Below are 27,838 nucleotides of genomic sequence, written 5' to 3'. Positions count from 1 at the left end.
ACGGTGCCATTAGGTAAGCCAACGGTAAACCTCCAACTTAATTATCCATTTTTAACTTTTAAACTCTGGAGGCTCATTAAATAAATGTAATTAAATCTAGAAATCGTGGAAACATACATTCTTCATTACCAAATCATAGAGTGTGAATAAGATATAAAGCAAAGTGATAATAATATTAGGTACAACTGTGAATATCCTCTAGGACCCCCAAAACTCGGTGTCACAAAGTGCATGATCAATCTGATAGAATATACAAAAACACTACAGCTACTATCTGAAATAAAATAGACAGAAATAATAAACATGATAAAAAGGAGACTCTGGGTGCTGTAGATCGAATAATGCAGAGCAGCTCACGACTAAGTCTTCGGGTATTGCGTCTACGCACCCGAATAACCACCTGAAGTACCTGTCTCAGTACCTACACAATTAGTGCAGAAGTGTAGTATGAGTACGTAAATCAACATGTACCCAGTGAGTATAGGGATCGACTTTGACACTTACTAGTATTCAAATAATAAAGTACATAATATAGACATGAATGAAACACAACAAGTATCAACGAGACTGATAAATATCAATAACAAAATTCCCAAACAAGAAATATAACGAAATCAACAAATACCATAACTTGCCTCGAAGGCACAAAATCAATTGATACAAATACCAAATCAAATCTTAATTATTACGCATGAGTCAACCGAGATGAACGACTCGATCCCATAAGAATAGTGTTATACAATACCGTCCAGGCGAATGGCCCAATGCCATAAGAATAACTTACAATACTGCCGAGGCAAATGACCCGATCCCATAAGAGTACTTTACAACACTGCTGAGGCAAACGGCTCGATCTCATAAGAGTAATTTACAATCATGCCGAGGAGAACGGCCTGATCCTATAAGAGTAAAGAAACTCTCTCACTCATGAATATACGTGCGAGTCGAGAAGACACGGAAATACCGTTCATCAAATATTTCACAATATAAGTAAGAGACTCGGTCAATATATTTATTCAAGTCTCAATCTCAATCATAAATTCAAATAATCAAACAAACAAGTTTAATTTAAATAGTACATTTAAGGCATGGTGTGGATCTATGTCTGCCCAGACATAAACATGAATCTAGATACGCACGGACTCTCGTCACCTCGTACGTACGTAGCACCCATAACAAATAGCACACAAAAATTAAAATACCTACCGGAATAATTTCCCTCTTTCAAGATTAGGCAAGAGACTTAGCTCGCTTTCAAGCCCACTACTCGGCTCTCAAACCTCACTAGATGCCTTAAATCGATGCCAAGAAACCCGAAACTTATAATGCTTGATGAAAATCCCCCTCCAAAGAGCTTCAAAATCGCCCAAGCCAAATAAAAAATGGAAAAATGAGCCTAAGTCCCGTATTAAATTCATGTTTTGCCCAAGGATTTCTTCATCGCGATCACGGAAGTCCCTCGCGATCGTGATGACCAAACTGCCTCAGCCCAGATTTTCTTCTTCGCGTTCATGGCACCCAGGTCGTATTCGTGGTGCACATACCTCTAGCCCTCCGCGTTCGCGGTCCCAAAACCGCATTCGTGAAGGCTAAATGCCTTCCAGTTTCCCCCTCCCTCAACCTTCTTCGCGTTCGCAAAGAGGAACTAGGTCCTTCATTGCATTCACGAGGCCCTCCTCGTGTTTGCGAAGAGAAAACCTCTGATGCCTCCAACATCCTCCTTCGCGAGCGCGGAAAACCCTTCGTGATCCTGAAGCACACCAGCGCACCAGTAAAATCTATCAACTTTAACTCTAGGTGGTCCGAAACTCACTCGAGCCATCCGGGACCCCATTCAAATGTACCAACAAGTCCATAAACATACTACGGACCTACTCGAAGTCTCGGAACACATAAAATAATATCAAAACCAAGAATCGTACCTCAAAACCAAATTAATCAACTTCTAGGGTATGTTTAGTATAACGGAAAATTTTTTTGGAAAATATTTTTCCATTTTCCACTGTTTGGTTGCACAAAATAGTTTGGAAAATATTATCCTAGATATCACATTTTTTTGAAATTGGAGGAAAATGACTTCCATAGAAAGAGTCAGGAAAACATTTTCCAAAAACTCCATATACCTTCATATCTAACCCCCACCCCCACCCCTCTTCTCTCCCCTACCCCACCTCTCCCACCCTCTCTCTAAAAAATAACTTTTTTCAGATTTAATTTTTTTTTTCTTTTCTGTCACCGCCCACCCTGCTAACCCATCCCCCCACCTTGCCGCAAAAAATAAATTACCTTTTTTGTATTTTTCAATTTTTTATTTTTTTCGTTTTTCTTCACCACCACCCCCAACCCCGTCAACCCCCCCCCCCCTCCCATGTATTTTCAATTTTCTGTTTTATGTTTTTTCGTTTTTCTACACCACCACGCAAAAAATATTATTATTTTTAATATTTTCAGTGTTAATATTTTTAATTTTTCAGTTTAGAGGTTCAAAATTTTACGAGTTCCAAAGTTATGAATTAAGAGATTTATGTGTTTGGAAGTTTGCGGGTTTAGAAATTATAGAGTTTACGAGTTTGAAAGTTTAGCGGTTTAGAAGTTTTTGAAAATTTTGGGTTCGGAAGGTTGTTGGTTCGAAAGTTTATTGTTTCATGGTTATTGTATCTAAATTATTTATGAATACTCTTGAGAAGTTATTTTCCTTAATTTGTATACCAAACACCGGAAAATGAGTAAGATTACTACTTGTTTTTTACGAAAATATTTTCTTGGAAAATATTTTCCACGGAAAATATTTTCCATAATACCAAAGACACCCCTAAACTTCAAACCTTTTCCAACTAATTCTGAACGCGACAAGTCATACTTAGACGACTCGGAATGATGCCAAATTTTACGCACAAGTCACAAAGCACTATATGAAAACTATTCCAAGGCTCGATATCCCAAACGGATATCGATAACACCAAAGTCTACTTTAAATCGAACTTAGAAAACTCTAAAACCTTCAAGATGCCAGCTTCCAATAATAAGTGTCGAAACGCTCCAGGTCCACTCGAAAATTGATCCGAACATACGCCCAAGGCCAAAATCATCATACAAACCTATTGGAACCTTTAAATTCCGATTCCGAGGTTGTTTACTCAAAGTGTTCACTTAAGTCAAACTTGGCCACCTTAGGCCACTATTACGGAAATAAGTATTCCGAATCCAACCTGAACCCTTCCAAAACCAAACAAATCATACATGTAAGTCATAAAACAGGAAAAGCACTTACGAGAAGTCTTAAATAGGGGAACATGGATCAATAAATTAATACGACCGGTCGGGTCGTTACATCTCCATCTCTTAAACAAATGTTCGTCCTCGAACGGATTTAGAATCATACCTGAAGTGCCGAATAAGTGTGGATATATGCTCCGCATGTCCTCCTCGGTCTCCCAAGTCTCCTCCTCAACTAGTTGACCCCTCCATTGGACCTGCAGCGATGAAATCTTCTTAGACCTTAACTTGCGAACCTGCATGTCAACAATAGAAATTGGCTCCTCATCGTAACCCAAGCTCTCATCTAGCTGAACTGTGTTGTAATCCACCACATGGGACCTGTCAGCACGGTAGCTCTGGATCATAGACATGTGGAAAACCGGATGAACTCCTAATAGACTAGGAGGCAAAGGAAGCTTATATACAACATCACCAGCTCGCTCCAACACCTCAAACGGATAGATGAACCTCGAACTCAACTTGCTCATCTTTCTGAATCTCATAATACCCTTCATCGGTGAGACTTTCAAAAGAACCTTCTTGACCACCATAAATGACAAGTCGCGCGCCTTCTAATCAGCATAACTTTTATGTCTAGACTGTGTTGTGTGGAGTCGCTCCTAAATCAACTTTACCTTATCCAAGGCATCCTTTAACAAATCAGTACCATATAACCTAACCTCACCAGGTTCAAACCAATTGATGGGGAATAACATAATTGATGATAAAATTCCTTAAATAGAGCCATCTCGATTTTGGACTAATAACTGTTATTATAAGAAAACTCGTCCAACGGTAAGAATCGATTTCACTGCCCTACAAAATCAATCAAACATGTTCTGGGCATATCCTCCAAAATTTGAATTGTCTGTTCTGACTGCCCGTTGGTCTACGGATGAAAGGTCGTGCTAAGCTCTACCCGGTACCTAACTCACTCTGTACAGCCCTACAGAAATGCAAAATGAATCGAGTGCCTACTATCTGAAATAATAGAAATAGTCATACTATGCAACCGGACAATCTCCTGAATATAAATTTGGGCCAACCTCTGTGAAGTGTATGTAGTCAACACTGGAATGAAGTGTGCAGATTTGATCAGCCTGTCGACAATGACCCAAACGACATCAAATTTCCTCATCGTCCGCGACAAACCAACCATGAAATCCATAGTGATGCGCTCATACTTCCACTCTAGTCTAACCATCTACTGAAGTAAGCCACCTGGCCTCTGGTGCTCGTACTTAACCTGTTGGCAATTCAGACATCTCACCACATACTCAATTATGTCCTTCTTTATCTGTCACCACCGGTAACTTTACCGTAGGTCGCAATATATCTTCGTGGCATCTGGATGAATAGAATAATACGAACTATGTGCCTTCTCTAGAATCGTCCCCCTCAGGCCGTTAACACTAGGAACACATAAGTGACCCTATAGTCACATAACACCATCATCTTCGATAGAAACCTCGATGTATCACCTCGAAGCACCATCTATCTAAGGACCAGCAAGTGTGGAACATCATACTAACGAGCCTTGATCTGTTCGAATAAAGAAGATTGAGCCACAACACATGCAATAAACTAAGTAGGCTCTAAAATATCTAGCCTCACAAGTCAGTTAGCTAAGGACTGAATATCCAAATCCAATGGCCTCTCCTCTATTAAAATGAATGCCAAACTACCATACTCTCGGCCTTTCTACTCAAGGCATTCGCGACCACATTCGTCGTGCCCAGATGATAGAGGATGATAATATCATATTCCTTTAGTAACTCAAGCCACCTCTGTTGCCTCAAATTAAGATCCCTCTGCTTAAACAGATACTGCAAACTATAGTGATTAGTGTAGACCTCGCACAACACTCCATAAAGATAATTCCTCAAGATCTTGAGAGCATGAACTATCGTAGCAAAATCCAAATAGTACTTAGGGTAATTTTTCTTGTGGAGCTTCAACTGATGTAATGCATATGCAATAACTCGCCTTTCCTGTATCAATACACAACCTAAACCTACGCGTGAAGCATCTCAATACATAGTATACATCCCAGAACCATAGGGAAAACCAACATTTGTGTTATAGTCAATGTGGTCTTGAGCTTCTGAAAGTTCACCTCGTAATCATCAGACCATCTTAACTAAGCACCCTTCTGGGTCAATCTAGTCAAAAGAGTTGCAATAAACGAGAAGCCCTCCACAAACCGACAATAATAACCTGTTAACCCTATGAAAGCTCCTAATCTCAGTCGCTGTGGTAGGACGAGGCCAACTTTGAACTGCCTCGATCTTCCTGGGATCCACCTTAATACCCTGACATGATACAACATGCCACAAGAACTCCATAGAACTCGCACTTGGAGAACTTAGTATATAGCTTTTGTTCTCGCAAAGTCTGAAGCACTATCCTTAAATGTTGATCGTGCTCCTCCATGCTACGCAAATAAATCAATATATCATCAATGAAGACAATAACAAATGAGTCAATATTTGGCATGAACACCCGATTCATCAAATCCATACATGTTGTCGGGCCATTAGTCAAGATGAAGGACGTCACTAGAAACTCATAGTGCCCATATCTAGTCCGAAAAGCCGTCTTCGGAATATCCGAAGCACGAATCCTCAACTGATGATACCTAGATTACAAGTCAATCATTGAGAGAACTTTAGCAGTATTAATTTGATCAAACAAATCATCTATGCGCAACAACGGGTACTTATTCTTGATGGTGACTTTGTTCAGCTGGTGGTAATCAATGCACATTTGCATATCTCCCATCCTTCTTCTTCACAAATAATACAAGTACACCCCAAAGAGACACACTCTCCCTAATGAATCCCTTCTTGAAAATCTCCTAAAGTTGATCCTTCAACTCTCTCAACTCCATTGGAGCCATACAATAAGGCGAAATAGAGATAGGTTGGGTGTTTGGTGCCAAATCAATGCCGAAATCGATATCACGATCTGATGGCATGCCTAGTAGGTCAACAGGAAATACATTGGAGAACTCCTACACCACATGCACTGACTATATTGTGGGAGTCTCCACAGTAGTATCTTGAACAAAGGACAAATAGGCCAAACAACTCTTCTCCGCCATACGTTGAGCCTTTAAAAAAGAAATAACACAACTGGAAGTACCAATAGATGAACATGTTCTCTCTAACCTAGGCAAATACGGTATCGCCAAGGTAACAATCTTGGCGTGGCAATCAATAATGGCATGGTAACAGTCCATGCCCAGAATAACCTCTAAGTCAATTATATCGAGCAATAAAAATCTGTTTTGGTCTCATACCCACATATTGTCACTACACAGGACTGGTAAACCCGATCCATGACAACAGAATCACCCACTAGCATGGACACATATACAGGAACACCCAAGGACTCACGAGATACATCTAAATAAGAATCAAATAGAGAAGAGACATAGGAATAGGTAGACCCTAGATCAAATAGTACCGAAGCATCCCTATAGCAGACAGAAATAGTACATATGATCACTACGTCAGAGGCGACTGCCTCTATTCTAGCTGGGAAGGCATAGAATCTAGCTGGAGCGCCACCAGACAGGACTCCACCTCTAGAGTAACCCCTACCCACCTGCTCTCTGCCTCTGGCCGGTTAGACAAGCGGTACGGCAGCTGGTGCGGTAATCATGGGCCACTGGTCATGCTGTATTACCTTGCCCTAAAGTCTGGAACAAAACCTCTTCATGTGGCCTAACTCATCGCACTCAAACAACCTCTCTGAGTGGGAAACTACTGACTCTGAGTATGACCTTGATAACCTGAATACCAACTGGAGGAACACTGAATAACTGGCAGACGGAAAGTACTCTCTGGAATAGCACTGAAGTAGGGCCGCGCTGTAGCATCCCGAATAGGCAGTGGTGCTGAATGCATGGGCCTGATAGGATGACCTCTTCCCCCAGATGGGGCACCACTGAATTCCCCAAAATTTCGAGGACACTTATCCCTCGACTTGAACTCACTGGTCTGGTTACGGATGCGGTCGATCCTCCAAGCTGTCTCCACAACATGGAAGAAAAGAGTCCACATCTCTGCCTCCTGGCCATAAAAACCTGGATCTCAAGGTACAATCTGGCAATAAACCTCTACACTCTCTCTGCGTTTGTGGGGAGTATTATATCTCCATGACGAGATAAGTCAGTGAATCTCGTCTTATAGCCGGTCACAGACATTTGACCCTGTCGGAGCTGCTCAAATTGACCCCATAGCTCCTCCTTCTATGAAGGTGGAATATATTTCTCCAAGAAGAGGTGCGTGAACTAATTCCAATTCAATGGAGGTGAACCTGTTGGCCTGCTCTGGAGATAAGACCGCCACCATCTACGGGCCATCCCCTCTAGCTGAAATGTGGTGAAGTCCACTATGTTGGACTCCACTACCCTTATATTATGTAGCCTCTCACTGCAACGGTCAATGAAATCTTGTGGATCCTCTAACTTCTCACTGCTAAAGACAGGAGGATAAAGCCTAGTTCATTTATCTAGGTGCTTATGCTCCTCAACAGTCGCGGCCGGTCTAGTCTCTGCTATAACCGCTGTAATTGGCTGAACCCCACCCGTAGGTAGTGCACCTAGGGTTTGATAAATGGTAGTAGCGTGCCCCAGGAGCATGAGCGGTAGGGGTTTATGTTATGTCTCCCGCCTGAGATGTGACCAGATCTGTTGGGAATAGTCCATCCTGAGTCATAGAATCCATGAACCGCAACATACGGTTCATGACCTCCTGAAAGCCCGGTGTGGTCATAAAATCTGGTGGGGTTGGCTGTAGGTACCTCATCCTACTCCTTAATAATAGGATCCCCCAGGACCTACTGGTGGTAGTACTGGGGCAACTTTAGGACGCCATCATCGTCTAATAGGAGTTGTGGCCCTCCCTCGGCGTCTACCTCTACCTCTGGCGATGGCGATTAGGGAACAGCCCATTTGCCGTCAGGTAACATCGTCGCATGCGTTCTCACCATCTGTGATTGAATAAGAGAAAGATACTTAACACAACATCAAATGCACGATAGCCTCTCATAAGTAAGTATGGGCATCGCTGCACCGATATGCAAGACTCTGCTAGTTCTACTCATGACTCGTGAAACCTATGTGAACCTAGTGTTCTGATACTAAGCTGTCACGACCCAATTCTTACCATAGGCCGTGATGGCGCCCGACAGTGCCGTTAGGCAAACCAACGGTAAACCTCCAAATTATCCATTTTTAATTTTTGAAATCAAGAGTTTCATTAAATAAATGGAATTAAATCTAGAAATCTGGAAAACAAACATTCTTCCTTACCAAATCACAGAGTATGAATAAGACATCAAGCAAAGTGATAATAATATTAGGTACAACTGTGAACATCCATGGGGTCCCCCTAAATCAGGTGTCACAAGTGCATGAGCAATCTAATATAATATACAAAACCACTACAATTATTGTCTAAAATAAAAGAGAAAAATAATAAACATGATATGAAGGAGACTTCGGGTGCTGCAGATCAAAACATGGAGAACATCTCCCCCACTAAGTCTCTGGGTAGTGCGTTTATGTGCTCGAAGGACCACCTGAAGTACTTGTCTTAGTACTTGCACAATTAGTGGAGAATTGTAGTATGAGTACGTAAATCAACGCGTACTCAGTAAAAATCAAGTCTAACCTCGAAGAAGTAGTGACGAGGGGTCGACTTTAACACTTACTAGTGGTCAAATAATAAAGTACATAAAGTAGATATGTATGAAACACAACAAGTAGCAACGAGACAGATAAATATCAATAATAAAATTCCCAAACAAGAATTATAACAAAATCACTAAATACCATAACCTCCCTCGAAGGCATAAAATCAATTGATACCAATACCAAATCAAATCTCAAGTATTACGCGCGAGTCTTCCGAAGTGAATAGCTCGATCCCAAAGAATAGTATTACACAATACCGTCGAGGTAAACAACCTGATCCCATAAGAGTAATTTACAATACTATCGAGGCGAACGGATAATCCCATTTGAGTAATTTACAATCCAACCGAAGCGAACGGCCCAATCCCATAAGAGTAACTAACAAGCATGCTGAGGCGAACAGCCTGATCCCATAAGAGTAATGAAACTCACTCGCGAAGATACGTGTGAGTCGAGAATCCATAGAAATATCAAATATTTCACAATATCTATGTAAGAGACTCGGTCAATTTATTTATTCTAGTCTCAATCGCAATCATAAATTCAAAGAATCAAACAAACAAGCTTAATTGAAATAGTACATTTAAGGCATCGTGTGGATCTAAGTCTACCCGGACATAAACATGAATCTAACTACGCACGAATTCTCGTCATCTCGTACGTATGTAGCACCCATAACAAAGAGCACACAATAATTAAAATACCTACGGGGATAATTTTCCTCTTTCAAGATTAAGCAAGAGACTTACCTCGCTTTCAAGTCCACTACTCGGCTCTCAAACCTCACTATCTGCCTTAAACCAATGCCGAGCAACCCGAAACTTATGATGCTTGAATAATATCCCCATCCAAATATATCCAAAATCTCCCAAGCCAAATGAAAAGTGTCAAAAAATGAACCTAAGTCCCGTATTAAAAACATGTTTTTCCCAAGGATATCTTCATCGCGATCGAGAAAAGTCCCTCGTGATTGCGAAGACCAAACTGCCTCAGCTCAGTTTTCCTCTTTGCGTTCACGACACCTAGATCGCATTCATGGCGCACTTACCCCCATCCTTCCGCTTTCGTGGTCCAAAAACTGTGTTTATGAAGTCTAAATGCCTTCCAGCTTCCCCTTGCCTCAACCTTCTTCGCGTTCGCAAAGGTAACTTCGCCTTCGTAAAGAAGAACCAGGTCCTCCATCGTGTTTGTAGGATCCTCCTCATGTTCGCGGGTCCCTCCTTGCGTAAGCGAAGAGAAAAACTATGACCCCTCTAACAGCCTCTTTCACGATCACGGAAGACCCTTCATAATCGCGAAGTAAACCAGTAAAATCTGCAAACTTCAACTTTGCTCCGGGTGGTCTAAAACTTACTCGCGCCACCTGAGACCCCGTTCAAATGTATCAACAATTCCGTAAAAATACTACGGGCCTATTCAAAGTCTTGAAATACGTAAAATAACATCAAAACCAAGAATCTCACCTCAAAACCAAATTAATCAACTTCTAAACTTCAAACTTCTTCCAACTAACTCCGAACGCAATGAATCATGCTTAGACAACTCGAAATGATGCTAAATTTTACGCACGTTACAAATCACTATACAAACCAATTCTAATGCTCGGAATCCCAAACGGATATCGATAACACCAAAGTCTACTTAAATTCAAACTTAGAAAACTCCAAAACCTTAAAGATGCCAACTTCCAACAATAAGCGTTGAAACGCTCCCGGTCCAGCCGAAACTTGATCCAAACGTATGCCCAAGTCCAAAATCATCATGCAAACCTATTGGAACCCTTAAATCCCAATTCCGTGGTTGTTTACTCAAATTATTGACTCAAGTCAAACTTAGCTTGCTTAGGACACTATTATGGAACTAAGTATTTCGAATTCAACCCGAACCCTTCCAAAATCAAATCAACCGTCCCCGCAAATCATAAAATAGGAAAAACACATATGATAAATTTTAATTAGCGGAATGGGGATCTAGAAAGCAAAACAAACGATTTGGTCATTACTCAAAACCACCCACACCTGAACCCTTTGTCATGAATGCGTTATGCACTGAGCAAACACGAAGGCCAATTAGACTCTCAACTGTGTGAATGTGAGAGACCAGGCTCGAATGTGAAAGGCTACTAACCAGCCTTCTCCAAGACTTCACAAACATCATGACTGTCAACCTCCATAATACTTCGCGAATGCGAGAACATCATCGCGGACGTGATGATTAAATCACCTGCAGCCCAAAACATTCTACGTGAATGTGATACTTTGATCATGACTGCGAAGCACACTAGAACAGCACCAGGAATCAACAATGCAATACAACCAAAATGGTCTGAAACTACCCCAGATCACACCCCGAGCCCCTCGGAACCCCGTCCAATCATACCAAGAGGTCTAAATACATTATCAAAACTTATCTGGAGGCTCAAAATACCATAATTAACATCAAAACTAATAATCCTCAACAAGATCATTCTCTTAAGTTCATAAACTTTCAACTTCAAACCAAATGTCTGATTCACATCTAACCAATCCAGAATGAACCCAAATTTTGTACACCAATCCCAAATGACAAAACTGACTTATTCCAATTCTCGAAACAATAATCCGACCCTGATAGCCTCAAAGTCAACTCCCGATCAAACTTGTGAACTCTCCAAATCCTCAAATTGTTAACTTTGACAAATAGAGATGAAACATTCTAGGAGCTTCCAAACTCAAATACGAATATATTCCCAAGTTACGAATCACTATATAAACCTATTGAAATCATCAAATCCCGATTCCAAGGACGGTTACTCAAAAGTCAAACCTTGGTCAACTTTTCCAACTTAAAGCTTCCAAATTGAGAATTACACTTCCAAATCAACTCCAAACCTCTCGAAAATCAAAACCAACCATACAAACAAGTCATAATGCATAATATGAAGCTACTCAAAGTCTCAAACTGTCGAACGAAGTACTATTGCTCAAAATGGCCATTCGGGTCGTTACAACTGTCTTTTGCTATAAACTCATTGATTATGTCAATAATATTAACAAAAACTTCAACTGGATTTGGAAAATACACTGTCCTATAAAAAACTAAAGTTCATCCTTTGGAAGTGTTACCATGATAAATTTCCTTGTAGAGCCTATCTTAATCATATTGGAATGAATATTGATAAGGACTGTACAATGTGTTGATCGGGCCAGGAAGATATTACTCATATCTTCCTACATTGTCATACTTCTAGGAGACTTTGGCACTCTCTAAATATTTTCAATAGTTTCTCAAACTCTAGTGTTCCTCATTGGCTTGACATAATTATGAATTGTAACCCAACTATATCAGCTAAAGGAATAAAATAGGCTCAGCTATTCCCTTTTGCTCTATGGAGTCTTTGGGGAAACAAGAATACAAATATGGAAAATAATATTAATAATAGTGTTACGATATCTCATATTATCAATAAAGCCAATGAATACAATGTGACGATCTGATAGCTCGTTTTGAGTACTAGCTCATTTTTCTGTGTTCCGAGACCTCCCATAGATTTATTTGGAGATTTATTACTTGCGTGTGTGGTTCGTGTCATTTTTCGGAAAGCTTATATGTGAAATTTTAATGAAAATGTGATATTTGACTTAAAAACAACTAGAGTTGACCATGGTCAACGTTCTTGGTAAACAACCTCGAATCGGTATTTAGATGATCTCAATAGGTTCGTATGATATTTTTGGATTTATACGCATGTTTGGTTGGAGTCCCGGGTGACCCCATGGCATTTTGGCATATTATGTGAAAAATTAAAAAATTGACTTTCAAAGTTGAAAATCTTGAGTTTTGAAGATCAAATCTTGATATTTCATGTTATTTTGATGATTTGAGCTTGCGAGCGGGTTTTTATAATGTTATTATACTTGTGTGAATGTTCGAATCGGAGCCGATGGGATCAGATGAGTTTTGGAGGATCGTTTTTAGCCTTGTAGAGTCACTACAAAAAAAAACTCGATTTAGCGACGGATTTCTGCGACAAACATTAATCTGTAGCGACATATTAACTACTGAAATAGAGTTTTATTGCAGAAAAGGTAAATAGAAGAACTAGTATCTAATTTAGCGACAAAACGAAAAATCCATCTCTAAAAATTGGCGCCCACATTTTAGAAACAAAATAAGCGAGGAAATTTGGATGACAAAATTTATTACATATTAGCGACGGATTTAGCGACGGACTTTGTATGTCGCTAATCTTGCTTCATTAATGAGAGTATATTTACATTTGTTGCAACGGAATGTTTTTGTCGCTGGGTATTTAGAAAAACAAATTGGATCAAAATAAGTTTTGTTGTTATCTTTACCTTGTTTTTCATAAGACTAAAAAATAATTTCTCCCTCACAGAAGAATACAGCATGAGTAATGAGCCCCTTTCCTCCTTCTCCTCCAATCTTCCACTAATCTTCCCAGATGCGCTCCTAGATCATCTTTTTTCTAAAAGACAGGTATGTCTCTACTTCTTTCTCTGTTCATTAGCAATTTTTCTACGATAAATATTTTAGGGTTTTGGTATATGTAAAATAAAAACGCCTCTTCCCTCTTTTTCTTTGTAGTATGTGAAGTTAAATATGAAGTAGGAGTTGACATATTCTGGGTATGTCTTATTTGTGCATAAATATGTATTATATTTACTACTTACTGTTGCTAAAATCTTATTTGGGGTTTCTTTTGTGTTGAACTCTTGATTAATACCAATTTTGGTAATATTTGGTGATTAAAATCGAAGTTAGGCGTCCTAAGATCTGCGTGGTTCCCAATTTCTTCAAGGTGAAGTGCTGGAAAACTCTACTTAGAGCCATAAATCTACTGAAAATTGAAACTCAAATTTTGCTTGTGCTAAAACTTATTGGGTAATACTATTTGGAGCTTAAAGTTTATTTTAATCCATGTGTAGGCATGTAAAATTTATTGGATTCAAATTCAATAAAAATTTGGATTATATTTTAATTAGACTAGTCCAAATAAAATATGGGCTAATATAATTGGATTAATTATATAAGTTCAATATATATAGATTAAATAAATAGGTTCAAATTCATTGGGCTGTCCCTTTTAGTTGGGCTACAAATGATGAGCCCATTTTATTAGGCCCAAGATATCATCTTCCTAGAGGCCCGGTTTGGTGCCACACGTGAAATTACGTGGCACGCCAAGTCAAGCGGAAGAGCCAATAGGATCATGCCACGTGTAAAAATGAAATTACATGCCAAGTCACATTAAAAAGCCAATGAAATCGCGCCACGTGTGCAAGTGACATGTTCTGACCAATCAAATGCGGCCTTGTCACACTTCAATTTGATTGGTCGGAAAGAGTTTGTTCTTATCATAACTCTTCCCTCCCACAACTATAAATAGGGGTCTTCATAACTCAGAAAAGACACCAGAAGTTATAACAAGAAGCAAAACAGAGCTCGTAGATCAAACGTTATAGATTTCTCTAAAAGCCACAAGTATTCAAGTGTTCTAAGGATTAAAAGATCAAGACGAAGACTCAAGATCAAGCTGCAAGCCCTTGGATTAAAAATACGTCAAGATCAAGATCAGGCCTCAAGCACTTGGATTAAAATAAAATAAAATTCAAGATTAAGCTCGAAGGTTCTTTTATTTACTGTTAAAAAGTTGAATCAGAGGTTTCATAGATATTGTACACTCATATTATTTGAAATCAAATACTACGATCGTTGTATTATTTTTCAGTCTTGATTTTATTTTCTCGACACAAATTTATTGCCCACACCATGTTTGAGAGGAGAAGCTTGAATAACTCAATAATCATCATACTTTGTGTTTGAGAATTTCAATTTCAATTTTTGAATTGGATTACTGATTTGTATTTTTAGTTTTTTCTATTTCCTTGACATATGAGTTGTGTAAATTTTTGCATCTGTACCTTTGTGGTTATTCATATTACAAAATAAATCTATGTGGTAATCTATTTCTTTTGTAGTATAACTAAATTTATGTTTGCTCAGCTTCATTTCAGGAAAAGGAACGAAACAATCCCAAAGCTTTCTGATAGACTAGTTAAGGTATTGGTATCTTTCTATAAACGTTTACATAGGTATTAATTTATTTTGTTTGACATATACTATATTGTCACTCTCTCTGTCTCTCTCTCTCTCTCTCCTCCTTTTCTTGTTCTTATTAGCTCTTTCTTAAAATGAAATATGAATGTTATTTAGACTTTTAACTTTTTCACAAATGGTTACATATAGTCACAGCCTGGGATGCGAGATAAATTTTTAATTGTCTAAATGTTCACATAGCTTACATTAGCTTTTTAATGTATTTGTGATGTTCTTATGTATTTGAGATTGTTTATATATAATGACTGTTAGGGATGTATTTGTGATGTTCTGATGTACATTAGATTTCTAATACGTTTGTGATCTATTTAATCTTACATTAGCTTCCTGATGTATCTGTGATATTCTTTTTCTTTAATCATTTATGGGTTATAAAATAAAAATAACTACTTGAGTTTTGTTACTGCCATATATTTTGAGTTCTTTCCTTCGTTCATTAAAAGGTAGTACCGGGTGTTTGGTAAGGTTAAGTATATCTTTTCTTAACTCTATTCTTGTGTTATTACTTATCAAAAAATAATAATATCTACTTGTCTTTTTAATTTCAATATTAAATAGGAAAATGGAGAATCTAGAGCGTGGTTGGATGTATGAGAAGCTGGATGGACGAAGGGGTATTAATTCTGTGTGGAAATGTTTTTCCACTTTACGTGTTCTCAACGAAATCGCATGAGTGGTGACAATGTTAGATGTCCGTATAAAAAATGTCACAACATTAAATACATGGATGTTGAAACCGTTAGATTACACCTTTTGCAATTTGGATTTGTTCAGAATTATTTTATTTGGATATATCAAGGGGAAAGACGTCTAACTAATGAGTTGTCTTCTAGTAGTAATTTGAATGGTGGTGCTCAACCAGAATTTGGATATCAGAATCCATACCGACGAATGATTCTTGATATAGTTAGGCCCAATATTAGCTAGGGTTCGACTTGGCAATCTTATAGTGATGTTGAACCTGAGTCATCTCATCCTTATGAACCTTCAATGGTCGAGGAGCCTAATCATGAATCCCAGTGGGATTAGGTCATCATTTTTAAGATGAACAGAAATGAGGAAGCATTAAAGGACTTAGATTTATACATATAGGATAAGCAACAAGAGTAAGCTGGAATTTGGTAGTAGACCTCCGCAATGATAAATCGTAGTAAGAATTATGGTATAGTATGGCTCAAAGCTAATGAAGCTAGAGGGACAGCTTGACATAATTTTGTATATGTTCACAAAGTGAAGCCTAGAGATTGGCTAAAAGCTGGAGGAAAGAGAAGCGAAGAGTCGCATAGGCGCACTTACAAAGTCAGAGTCATGCAGGTTGCATGATAGAAGGTAGCAACAGTTACGAGATTGAAAATATTCCGACTACAAGTCATGGTATGAGAAAGAGGCCGAAAGAAGGGAATGCCTTGGCTTTGGGATTCATTCACAGAACAATTGCCTAGATGGCAAGAGGAGTACTAAAGTAATCGGAAGGCATAAGTCATGAAAATGATAAGTGCATCAGTCAACATTCGAGGACGAATGTTCCAAAGGGGGGAATGATGTTACACCCCATATTTTTGTACGTAAAAGTACGCCATAATTAAATTGATAAAAACTCGGAAATGAGATACTACATCCCGCATTTTTCGTACGTTAAAGTTTCATTGTAAGTTAAGCAACATAAGTTCGGGAATGAGATTATAAGTATCATGTTATTTAAAATAAGTTATAAGTAAATTTGTAAAGGTGTGAGGGTAAGCAAATCAAAAAAAATAAATTTCATCGAAGTTTGGCAATTTGGGATAAAATACAGTCAGAGCTATAATACCCGGTATTTATGGACTAGTACCATACAAGGTACCACATGGCCATGATAGTAAAATGCATAAAGTGCATTAAAAGTGAGTAGTATTTTAAGTAAGTTGAGATAATTCTTAATTAGGTGAGTAATTGGTTAATTATTGGGTAATGGGATATTACCTAATTAATTAGGGATATATGTTATAATGACTAAATGTGGCAGCCCTCCATTTAAGATAAGTGACTAATGACCTTAATTGAAAGGTGGCATCATAACGTGTAAGTCATTTAGCATTTTGGCTTCATTAGACTTAAAGAAACAAAGTAAGAAATCTTAGAACATTTTTCCAAAATCAACCATTTCAGACGGACTCCCTCAATCTAGCAAGTTTCTGAAATAAACCTTATAACATCTTCCTAAATTCAAACATTCAAACAGACGCTATAATCTAGCAAGTTTCAACAAATATTTCTTGCGACAAAATAATTCCAACGAGAATTATTGAAATCATAGAAACATAAGAATTTTGTGGTTCTAAAGGAGTACGGTGTAACCTTTTCCAAGAAAATCATACGGATTTTCCACCTACTCCAGGTATGTTAAGGTTTTTCCTTCTTTTCTTTTGGCATGATCTATATGACACAAACGAAATGAGCAAAAGCACAGTTTCCATAAATGAATCTATTCATAGAAATATTAGGGGTGTCTACATTCTTGATTCCCCATGTGAATTATTATTATATCTTCTATTCATGGGTATCATAAAAATACATATTTGATAAAATTTATCCGACAGGCATATTATTTTTATGACATTCCGAGAAAATCTTATTAGCGTATTTCTTATGCATTTCATGCCTTTATACATGTACATTGACCCATGACCAGATGGCATTATATACGCGTATATTATATGTATATGGGATATGGAAAAAGGTTATGGCGTTATATACGCACCACCACCTGATCAACAGGTATACGTTGATGATTTGCCCACAGTAGCCGAAATGATATGATGGGATGCCCTCATAGGCTTGATGATGCTATGAACGCATATACCTATGCATGGTATGATATTTATAAGCAAATGCATGACATTATAAAAAAATGAAATGACTCACAGAGCTATGCACACGTACATGTCGAGTCTTTTACTCCATGTTTCTCTCATGTCTATTATTTACTGATTTTCATTCCTTACATACTCGGTACAATATTTGTACTGACGTCCCTTTTGCCTGGGGATGTTGCGTTTCATGCCCGCATGTCTCGATAGACAGGTCGAGAGTCCTCCAAGTAGGCGATCAGCTCAGTAGAAGATATTGGTGCACTCCATTTGCTCCGGAGTTACTTGTTTGGTCAGTATGATTTAGATGTGTATGGCTTAGTATGGCGGGGATTTGTCCTGACCATTATGACAATTATGTACTCTTAGAGGCTTGTAGATATATGTCGTGTACGTGAAAGATTGTACGGCCTTGTCGGCCTATGTTTTGAGTTTATAAATGATCATGTTGGCCTATTAGGCCCGTATGTCACGTGTATATGATGATGTAATAAGAAAGATACGTTACGTTGGTACTCGGTTGAGTAAGGTACCGGGTGCCCGTCGCGGCCCATCGGTTTGGGTCGTGACATTAATGAATGAATTACAAAGTATAAAAACTATAGGAAGCCTGCAGTAGGCCCTAATACACCTGGGCAGGCCAGGCCTTCAATTCACAGTAGCACAAAAGCCCATGTTCAAAGATACACAGTAACCGACAGTGAATGATTCACCCATATATCAAGGATAACCATACATAACCCAAATCTCTAGTGTGTCAGAGTTCCCAAGGGCATCAAGAACCCGGGGCATGGCTCACACCAAAGAAGAATGATCAGGGCAGTTCAAAGAAGACTAGGGACCAAATCCTAGTGTGTCAGAGTTCACGAGGGTCTAATATGAACCCTGAGCAGTGCTCACGCTAGGAAGGACAAGGGACAGAATCTAAATTGCTTTGGCTTTCAGTCAGCAAAGAGTGAGAATTCAGGAGAGTGGGATGGGATTAGGGGGTACAGACTCACACATAGAACCCAAAAAAATATCAACACATTTGAACCTAGGCGGACTTAATTCAGTTTTTAGAAGTTAACACAGTCACATGCTAATAAGACCAGTTCATAAACATGTTTATAGTGATAACAAAGACTGCAGATCAGAATAAGTCACAGAAAGAAAGCTCATTGATTAACAGTAGGTCAGGAACACACTAATTAGTATTAGGAACTGATTAAATAATTTAGCAAAGGTATCATAACATAGTGAGCACAATAAACAAAACTGTTAAGGCACACATAACTAAACAGTCCTTAGGAAAGGTATGAATTCATTTAAGGCTAAAGAATAGCCCTAAATTACACAGAGTTTGGCAGATTCAAACTAAATTCAACATGTCTTAAATACAGGTAATAGTATTTGGGGGTAACATGGTTTGATAACAGTAACACATTAAGCAGGTAATCATAATGGAATAGCAAAGGATTCAATAAACTCACCAGTTAAGATGAAACAGGAAAAAGGAATCCAACAGTGTAGCAATTGTTACCAACAGAAGCAAAACAATTGAGGATTTCTGGCCTTGGCTTCCAGTTGGCCAGGAATCAAAAGCACAGAGTAGTATTGCTATGAGTGAAAATATTTGAGTTCTAAACTTTATTTCAAAGGGGAGTAGGGAGGGGTTCGAATAGTGTCTTTCATTAAAGAATTCCTCACTTAAATACCGAGGTTAGTGTTTAAATCAGTAGGGTTGAACCCTAAGTTTTAGGTGAAAAATGCACAAAATCAGTAGGAAATAAGGTAACGAATCACATCAGGCAGACAAAAGATCATTGTAAAAGGAATACTCAATCGAGCCAGATTTGATTCAAATAAATAGGGTTGAAAACCCTAAATTAGGTAAACCCCGAAATTAGCAGAGAATAATAGCAAAGAATCATGTATTAACACATACAAATGAACGTATACAGGGATTATTCAAAAGAGATATGAAATTGAACTAGATTAGTTCGAGTAAAAAGGGACTGAAACCCTAATTTTGGGTAAAACACAAAATCAGCAAGAATAAAGGAAAATAGCACATATTAGCACAAAATAAATATATATATATAGGAACTTAAAAAGGGAAACTTATAATCGAACTAGATTTGGTTCAAGTAAAAGGGGTTTGAAACCCTAAATTAGGTAAGTCACAAAATCGACAAAAGTCAACAGACCCATAAGTAATAGAGCAAATATAAACGAAGAAATGTTTAAAAAAAACAAAGTTTGAACAAAATATTTGGTTCAAATCAAAGAAGATTTGAAACCCTAACCTTTAGGGCTTAGTGCGAGTCAAGAGACATATGAGAGAATCATCACAAATAACGTACTTGGACTCGAGATTTGTCCGGATTCAAAAGATAAACATAAATTTGGACGAAATTAAATCGGGGTACTTGCCATATTTTGGCAAGTACCTAAGCTATTCTAGAATCTAGCACCAAATAAGGGAAGAACCCTAAAATGGTAAGGGAATAGGGTAAGAATCCCGTTAGGACCGGGATTTGGGAGGATTTGGGTGAGGCGACAGCGTTAGGGTTCAACAGGGGAGGGGAAATGAGAGCGGAGGTTTTAGAAAAGTGAGGATTAGGGTAGAGAGGAGGGATATAAGGGAAGGGGGTCGTTAGTTATGGTTCGTTGATCATTTTTTATCAACGGCCAGGATTTAGGCGAATTGGGGTTGGGTTTAATGAATGGGTAGGGGTAATTGGGTTAGGGGTATTGGGCTTGGGCTGGTTTGGGTAGTTTTAGGTCCGAATTAGTTATAGAATTAGGGCCAGATTTTAAATACCTGATTTTAATAAATAATAATTTATAAAAATAATAGATAAATAACAAAATATATTATTTGTGCATGAAAATGATTAAAAACAATTGTTTAACATTATAAAAAAATATAAAAGTTATTGTTTGCATAAATAAGGTAATTATAAGTACATATGGGCTATTATTGCAAAATATACAATTTAGCCTAAAAATACAAATGTAATTATAACAAAATGTAAATACAATATTTAAAATCTAATATGGGTGTAAATGAAAAGTGTAGATGATAAAATCATCATAAAAATAATTTATAAGGTAATTAATAGATATTTATATAATAAAATATAGGAATAAATTGATTTAAAGCCTTTAAAAATCATAGAAAATTATGAAAAATGCTTGTATATGCTTGTAGATCAAATGATGGTGCATATGCACTATTTTGAATATATATATATTTGAAAAATATGAGGGAATAATTGGGTATCAACAATCAATCTAGATAATAAAATTCCCTCAAGTTCATACAAACCATCGGAACCTGGGCCACCCAAGATCCAAATCGAACAGACGTACAAATTCAAAATTATCATACAAACCATTGGAACCTTCAAATTATGAATTCGAGCTCGTTTATCCATAATATTGACTTTGATCAACTCTTCTTAAGTTAAAGTCTTTAGTTGCTAACCAAGTATTCCAAATTACTCCCCGGACCTCTCGGAACCCGAACCAACCATACATGCAAGTCATAAAATATCATATCAACCTACTCGAGGTCCAAATCATAGAACAAGATGCTAGAACTCAAAACGACTGGTTGGATCGTTACATTCTCCCCACTTAAATATACGTTCGTCCTCGAATGTGCCAAGAGTCATTCTATAGCCATCAAATAACTGTATAAACTCATCATACATATTTTGATGGGTTATCTCATGTCACCTCTATTCATACAAATCCATTATTACATTCTGACTGCAGATTCCTCCTTCAACCTTAGTTTATAAGCCTTTAAACCCAACTTCAATACCTAGAACTTCCACCAAGATTAGATTCTTGTATATATTCAATGTTAGGGGTGCTTATCAGACGGATCAGGCGGATAATACGCTTAACGGTTTGGCTTATCGGTTATCGATTTTTAAATATACTAATTTGTTAGCCAACCAATAAAATAGTGGGCGGTTCGGTATCAGATTAGCAATTATCGGGTGGTTATCGGTTAAATCTAAGACTAAGTGAGAATGATAATTAAAATTACATGTAGTCCAACTTCAACCGGCGAAATTAAAATAACAACTTCTAGTATGAAAGTCATCCTCATATATGTATCGTAGGACATCATTCTTATTTAAAAGTACATGTTTTGACTTTAATGGGATAATCATTTTGCCAGACCATCTTATTTCATATTTTTTAATTGTATTGTTTGAAATTTGGGCATATCTAAAGCTACAAATTGTACCATACATTATTGGCTAAAGTAAAATATTTTTGCAGAATCAAAAGAGGCTAACAATAAAGAGTGAAAGCCTCGTTTCAGATCATAATGCATATCCTTTGGTGGGTCAAAAATATGCAAGATTCATTATTTTGCTTTGAATTGCAATTATATAAACCTCACTTGTTTTTCAAAGGTATTTTTTTAATAAGATTAAATCTTGTAACATAGAAAAAAATTTAATTACTTTTCATAATATGTTGTAAAAATTTATTTAATAAGAATTAAGAATAAGAGTATAGCGAGAAATACCCTCCACAAATGCATAACAAGACACACTAGGCTGATGTGACACATGTATACAAGAAATTTAAATAATTCTTAACGGGTTAACGGTTTATCCGATAAGAAAATTGAGTAATCCACCCCCAAAATATTAAGCCGTTAATTAATAAATCTCAATCTGTTTATCATCCATTAACCCGATAACCGGATACAAATAAGCCAATAATCCATCGGTTTAGTTTGGTTAACGGTTACGGTTTGATTTTGAATATCCCTATTCACTTTATCAATTCAATAACCCGCATCGAGTCATAAATTTACTTTCAAGATGTAACTATAAGATATATCTTAAAACTCATATACGAATGATAATATCTTTTGACCACAACAACCGCTGATTGCCAACCCACTACAAGCAAAATACCCCATCTCAATAGGTCCTTATTCCAATCATCCACAAAATTGCTAATAATGGAAGAAACCTATAGAAACTCATAACCACCCATCATATTAATAATTCATGGATTCTCTCGATCGGTAAGAACCATTATTTGTTCTTGGCTACCCAAAAGTATTCTTCTTCCAAATATACCTTATCCGAATCTGAACGCACTAATTCCAGGCCCTTTAGATTAGTCTCATGTAGTTAAAACTGCCGAATCAACAAGACTCATCAAATTCCACATGGAACCTCAAAATTCATGGTTTGTGCATAACACAAGCAATGATCCAAATATGACAAATCTATGAAAAATCAATTTATTCCATAATGACTTCCCATGTCTATGGTGTTCTTTCTCAACAAATCTACTAGTAGCTATACAACTTAATTTATATGTCCATTATGTAACAATCAAGAAAACTCAACCTAGTTCAACCCATGCACCTAATTCACCTGTCATAATTTCCTAAAATCACATGATGAGCTATCACTCTGTCAAATCTGATAGTAGAAAGTATCCCATATAACTATAACCTTTTACGGATAACACAGTTGCACTATGTAAGCAAAGCTGACCTGCCGTAGAATACACATCCTCAACTATCTTACCAATAGATACCCAATCTACTTCACATTCTTCATAAGTAGGTAATAAGCCTTCCATAAACTCATAAAGACCCATCTAATCTCGACTCATGGACACACACGTAACTTTTGTAATGACCCGATCAGTCATTTTACGCTTTAGCATCTCGTTCAGTGATTTGAGACTTTGAGTGGCTTCATATGGTATATTATGATTTTCATGCATAGTTTTTTTTTCGAGTGGTTCAGAATGGATTTTATAGAGCGATTCTCAAACTAGAAGCTTTAAATTGGAAGAGTTGACCAAGGTTTAGCTTTTGAGTAATCGACCTCAGAATCATGATTTGATGGTTTAAATAGATTTGTATGGTGATTTTGTACTTAGGTGTATGTTTGAATTTGAATTTGGGTGTTCATAGAAGATTTTGGCTCTATTAGCCAAAAGTTGGCAATTTGAAGAATTGAAGAGTTCATAGGTTTGAATGAGAGTTGACTTTGGTATTATTATACTCCTACTGTAGTTTTGGTACTTTTGATAGGTTCATTTATTTGATTGGGACTTGTTTGCAAAGTTTGATTGTCGTCCAAAATGTTTAAGTGTGATTCGAGCACATTAGGTGAATTTTGAAGGTTGAAAGTTAAGAGGTGAATTTTGATCTTTGATTCTTGATTGTGATGTTAATTATTGTGTTTTGAGCCTTTGGATAAGTTTGAATAATTTATTTTTACTTTTTGGTCTGATTGGATAGGGTCCCGAGGAGCTCAAATATGTTTTCGGGAAGTTGTGAATTATTTCAGATCGTGTTTGTGAAGATGGAATTCTCTGATTTTCTTGTGCATCACACCTGTGTGGTATAGTTCAAATATGCGAAGGACATAGGTGTGAGTTCTTGGTCACTTCTACGAAGTAGATGATTCTGGGGATTGATCACATCTGTGGAAGAGGTAGCGCATGTGCGAGGTCGCACCTGCGAGGATAGATTTGGTGGTCAGTGGTCGCAACTGCGATGGATTTGCGCATATACAGAGATAGATTTTTCGAGTGGTGGTGCGCACCTGCAAAGACTTGGCATGTGGTGGAGTTATGCAAATGTGGTCCTTTGGTCGCCGAAGTGGAGGCTGCAGCAGATGCGATCGATCTGGAAGATGTTATATTCGAGGGTTTTGATGCATTTTTCATTATTTTGAGTTTAAGCTTAGTAAGAGGATATTTGGAGGAGATTTTTACTACTACTTTATGGGTAAGTAATTTCTACTTGGATTTGGTCATATATCATGTTTTCCTATGGATTTACACACTTTAACCATAGAATTTTGAGATGAAATTTGGGATTTTTGCCTACGCTTTAAGAGAGTGTATTTTGAGAATTTGAGTATCGATTTGGACTCGATTTTTAAACTAATTAAATATTTGGACTCGGCAGGTTATGGGTCATCGAAGTTTTATATTGCTTTCGAATTTGGGGCATACTAGCCCGAGTTGACTTTTGTTGACTTCTTAGAATTCTTCAAAGATTGAAGCTTTATGGATTATGATCGCTTTCTATTGCATTATTGTACTTCCTTCATTGATGATTGGCTTGGAATTGCAAGACTGGAGGGCTAGAGTGAGGTTTTTATGCGATATGAGGTTGAAGGCTAGCCCCGATGAGGTAAGTATCTTACGCGTCGTAGCAGAGTTATGTTGGGATGTGACCCATGTCTAACCCATTTGTACCATTTGGGTACCCTACTATGTCGGCCAATTTTATCGGTATGCCTTCTAAGGTCCGCCCCCAGGCACCGTTTTCAGGAGTACCTTCAACATTGTTCACCGCACCTCCAACCTTCACCATGGCACAACCAACCGTGCCTAGGCCGTGTTTTGAGCCTTTAACATTTGCCATCCAGGACCCACAGTTTCAGCCGGACATAACTCATGTTACTCTAGATTCATATGCTCAACAACCACAATATGAATCCCCAATCGAACGGGAAAGAGCAGTAAGGAACCCCGAGCAAGAAAAAATGGCCCGAAAAATGAGAAGCCTGGAACGAAGCCTAAAAAACATGCAAGGCCTGAGTGGCCAGAAGAGTGTTTCATACTCCGACTTGTGTATGCTAGCACGCCAACCCTATAACAAAGAAATACGTGTACAACTTAGATAGCGGTGGTATATCACGTATCTCAAATGATAACTCGATTCTAAAATAAAACGCGCAGCATTTCCCCTGATTTCACTGCTCCCTCAAGCCTACTATAGGTGAGATACAAACACAATACAATCAAAAACTCAAAAACAACCCAACTACAATTCGGGACCTTCAATACAACAAAACCCCCAAATATACCATAACATACCCAATCAATAAGTTATCAATTAGCCCGAAATTGCAACGACGAGTGACCAGCCTACTACCCTACCACATGTAGCATTTCTCCATTCCCTCCATCTCTCCAAACCCCATAAATCAGCAGCACAATAGGCCAACACGAGTGGACTACAAAACAGTCCACTAAAAGTGAAATAAATCAAACTCACGGCTTCCGATCACCGTCCCGTGAGTTCTAAATATTAGGAAACTAATTTATCAATATTCCTTGATATTTAAACACTTAAATATAGAAATTAGATGTTTCTTAACTATGAATTACCTTACAAAACTCGAACTACAAAGAAAAAAGAGAGGCGGTCTAATGATACTTACGTCGTAGGGATCGTTCTGATGTTATCGCTTCTCGATTTCCTACCCGGGATGTTAGTATTCTTTGAAACACTATTAGAGAGCTCAAGGATAGGTTTTATGGTGTTCTCTGATCGGGTTCTATGTAAAAATGAAGAGAGGGACGAGTTAAGACCTATATATCAACTTTTGATAAGTCAAAGAGGTGCTAGCTTGGCACCCTCTCATTGGCCTATCTTCCGACGCTTATATCTTTTTATCCGGATGTCGTATGAACAAACGCTTAATGGAGTTGGAAACTAAATTCCAAGACTTCAATTTGGTATATAATATCTCTCAAAATACCTCATATAGCATGCGAAAGTTATTTCTCAAAAAGCTCTATTACAAGGGAAATCCTTAGTCGGTTTTTCCGCAACTTAAATTCGATTTTTCCTAAACTTTATATTTTCTATCCAAACATTATATATAGACATATTAAAACTTTAAACTCATTTAAATCATGATTAATAAGTCTCATATTCATTATACGTTACCTTATATTGCACATGGTGTAACATTTAGAGAATGTGTCTTTACTTTCTTTCCCCTTGAAACAGATTACACTTCACACTCACATAGGTGATTTCTAAACGTGTAGTCCTTTAGACACACTATATGGTCATTTCCTTCCAGACATAGCAAATCATTAAGAAGCTTTAAGCTTTATTGACTCATCAAAAAGCCTTAATGCTTTACTTTGATTTCTGAACATTGTCTTCATCACGAGAATGGGTTGAGTTATTTGACAATGTTGAACCATCATTCATAAATTTGTTTGATCTCTTTGAACCTAGCTCTTGGGATCTACAGTCTTCTAGGTAGAGTTATCGCCATGATGACTTGTCCTTGGCCTTAACCTCATTCCCTTCGATGATCTTTCAACTGCCTCTCTAGATTGGCCTTTTGTAAGTGGATACAACATGTTATTTCTTAACTTCACGTAGTCAATCGTGATAACACCACTAGAGAGTAGTTGTCTAATGGTATTGTGTCTGAGTCGTATGTAACGAGATTTTTCGTTATACATAACGCTCCCTGCACTACCTATTGCTGCTTAACTATCACAATATATACATATAGGTGCCAAAGATTTGGGCCAAAATGGAATATCTTCCAAGAAATTTCGAAGCCATCCAGCTTCTTCACCGGCCTTGTCTAAAGCTATGAATTCAGATTCCATCGTAGAATGGGCGATGCACGTTTGTTTAATTGATTTTCAAGACATCGTTCCACCCCCAATTATGAATACACATCCACTTGTGAATTTAACTTTAGATGATCGGGTGATCCAATTTGCATTACTATATCCTCAACTAACGGGGGGAGGGGGAGGGGGATATATTTGTTATAATGCATAGTATAGTCTTGGGTATGTTTCAGATATATTTGTTATCATTGCCATCTAATGTATTTGATTGGGATTACTTGTAAACCGACTCAGTTTGCTAATAGCACATGCTATATCTGGTCGCGTACAATTCATGATATATATCAAACTTTCCAATACTCTTGCATAGTCCAGTTGTGAGTCACTTTCACCTTCATTATTTTGAAGTGCACAACTCACGTCAATTGGAGTCTTGATAGTCTTGAAATCTAAATACTTGAATTTTTCAAGTACCTTTTCAATGTAGAGACTGTGATAATGCGAGACCTTGTGAAGT

General features: G+C 37.7%; 1 protein-coding gene and 1 long non-coding RNA gene across 2 annotated transcripts; one reads left to right on the top strand and one right to left on the bottom strand.

Moving 5' to 3' along the window:
• Positions 1-235: 235 nt before the first annotated feature.
• On the bottom strand, positions 236-3,809 carry LOC142168075 (uncharacterized). Its single transcript, XM_075228735.1, has 2 exons — positions 3,474-3,809; positions 236-274 (listed from the first exon to the last, which is right to left on the bottom strand). Exons 1-2 carry the CDS (start codon positions 3,807-3,809, stop codon positions 236-238), a joined length of 375 nt encoding a protein of 124 aa, XP_075084836.1.
• Positions 3,810-13,183: 9,374 nt separating this feature from the next.
• LOC107802243 (uncharacterized) lies at positions 13,184-18,398 on the top strand. The gene is made up of 3 exons (XR_001651796.2): positions 13,184-13,441; positions 14,969-15,025; positions 15,641-18,398. It is a non-coding gene; the product is annotated as an uncharacterized LOC107802243 (long non-coding RNA).
• The last annotated feature ends 9,440 nt before the right edge of the window (positions 18,399-27,838 follow it).

The sequence above is a fragment of the Nicotiana tabacum genome, chromosome 13, assembly GCF_000715075.1.
Source record: "Nicotiana tabacum cultivar K326 chromosome 13, ASM71507v2, whole genome shotgun sequence".
NCBI classification, from domain to species: domain Eukaryota; kingdom Viridiplantae; phylum Streptophyta; class Magnoliopsida; order Solanales; family Solanaceae; genus Nicotiana; species Nicotiana tabacum.
The sequence above is the reverse complement of the archived record's forward strand: the minus strand, read 5'-3'. Positions and strand labels throughout refer to the sequence as shown.

Bases quoted from the DNA above. Each gene is read 5' to 3' on its own strand.
- LOC142168075 (XM_075228735.1), bottom strand. From the start codon at position 3,809: ATGGTGGTCAAGAAGGTTCTTTTGAAAGTCTCACCGATGAAGGGTATT. The intron at 275-3,473 runs GTCCAATGGAGG...ATTTTATTTCAG, and splicing joins AGAAGATTTCATCGCTGCAG to ATAGTAGCTGTAGTGTTTTT.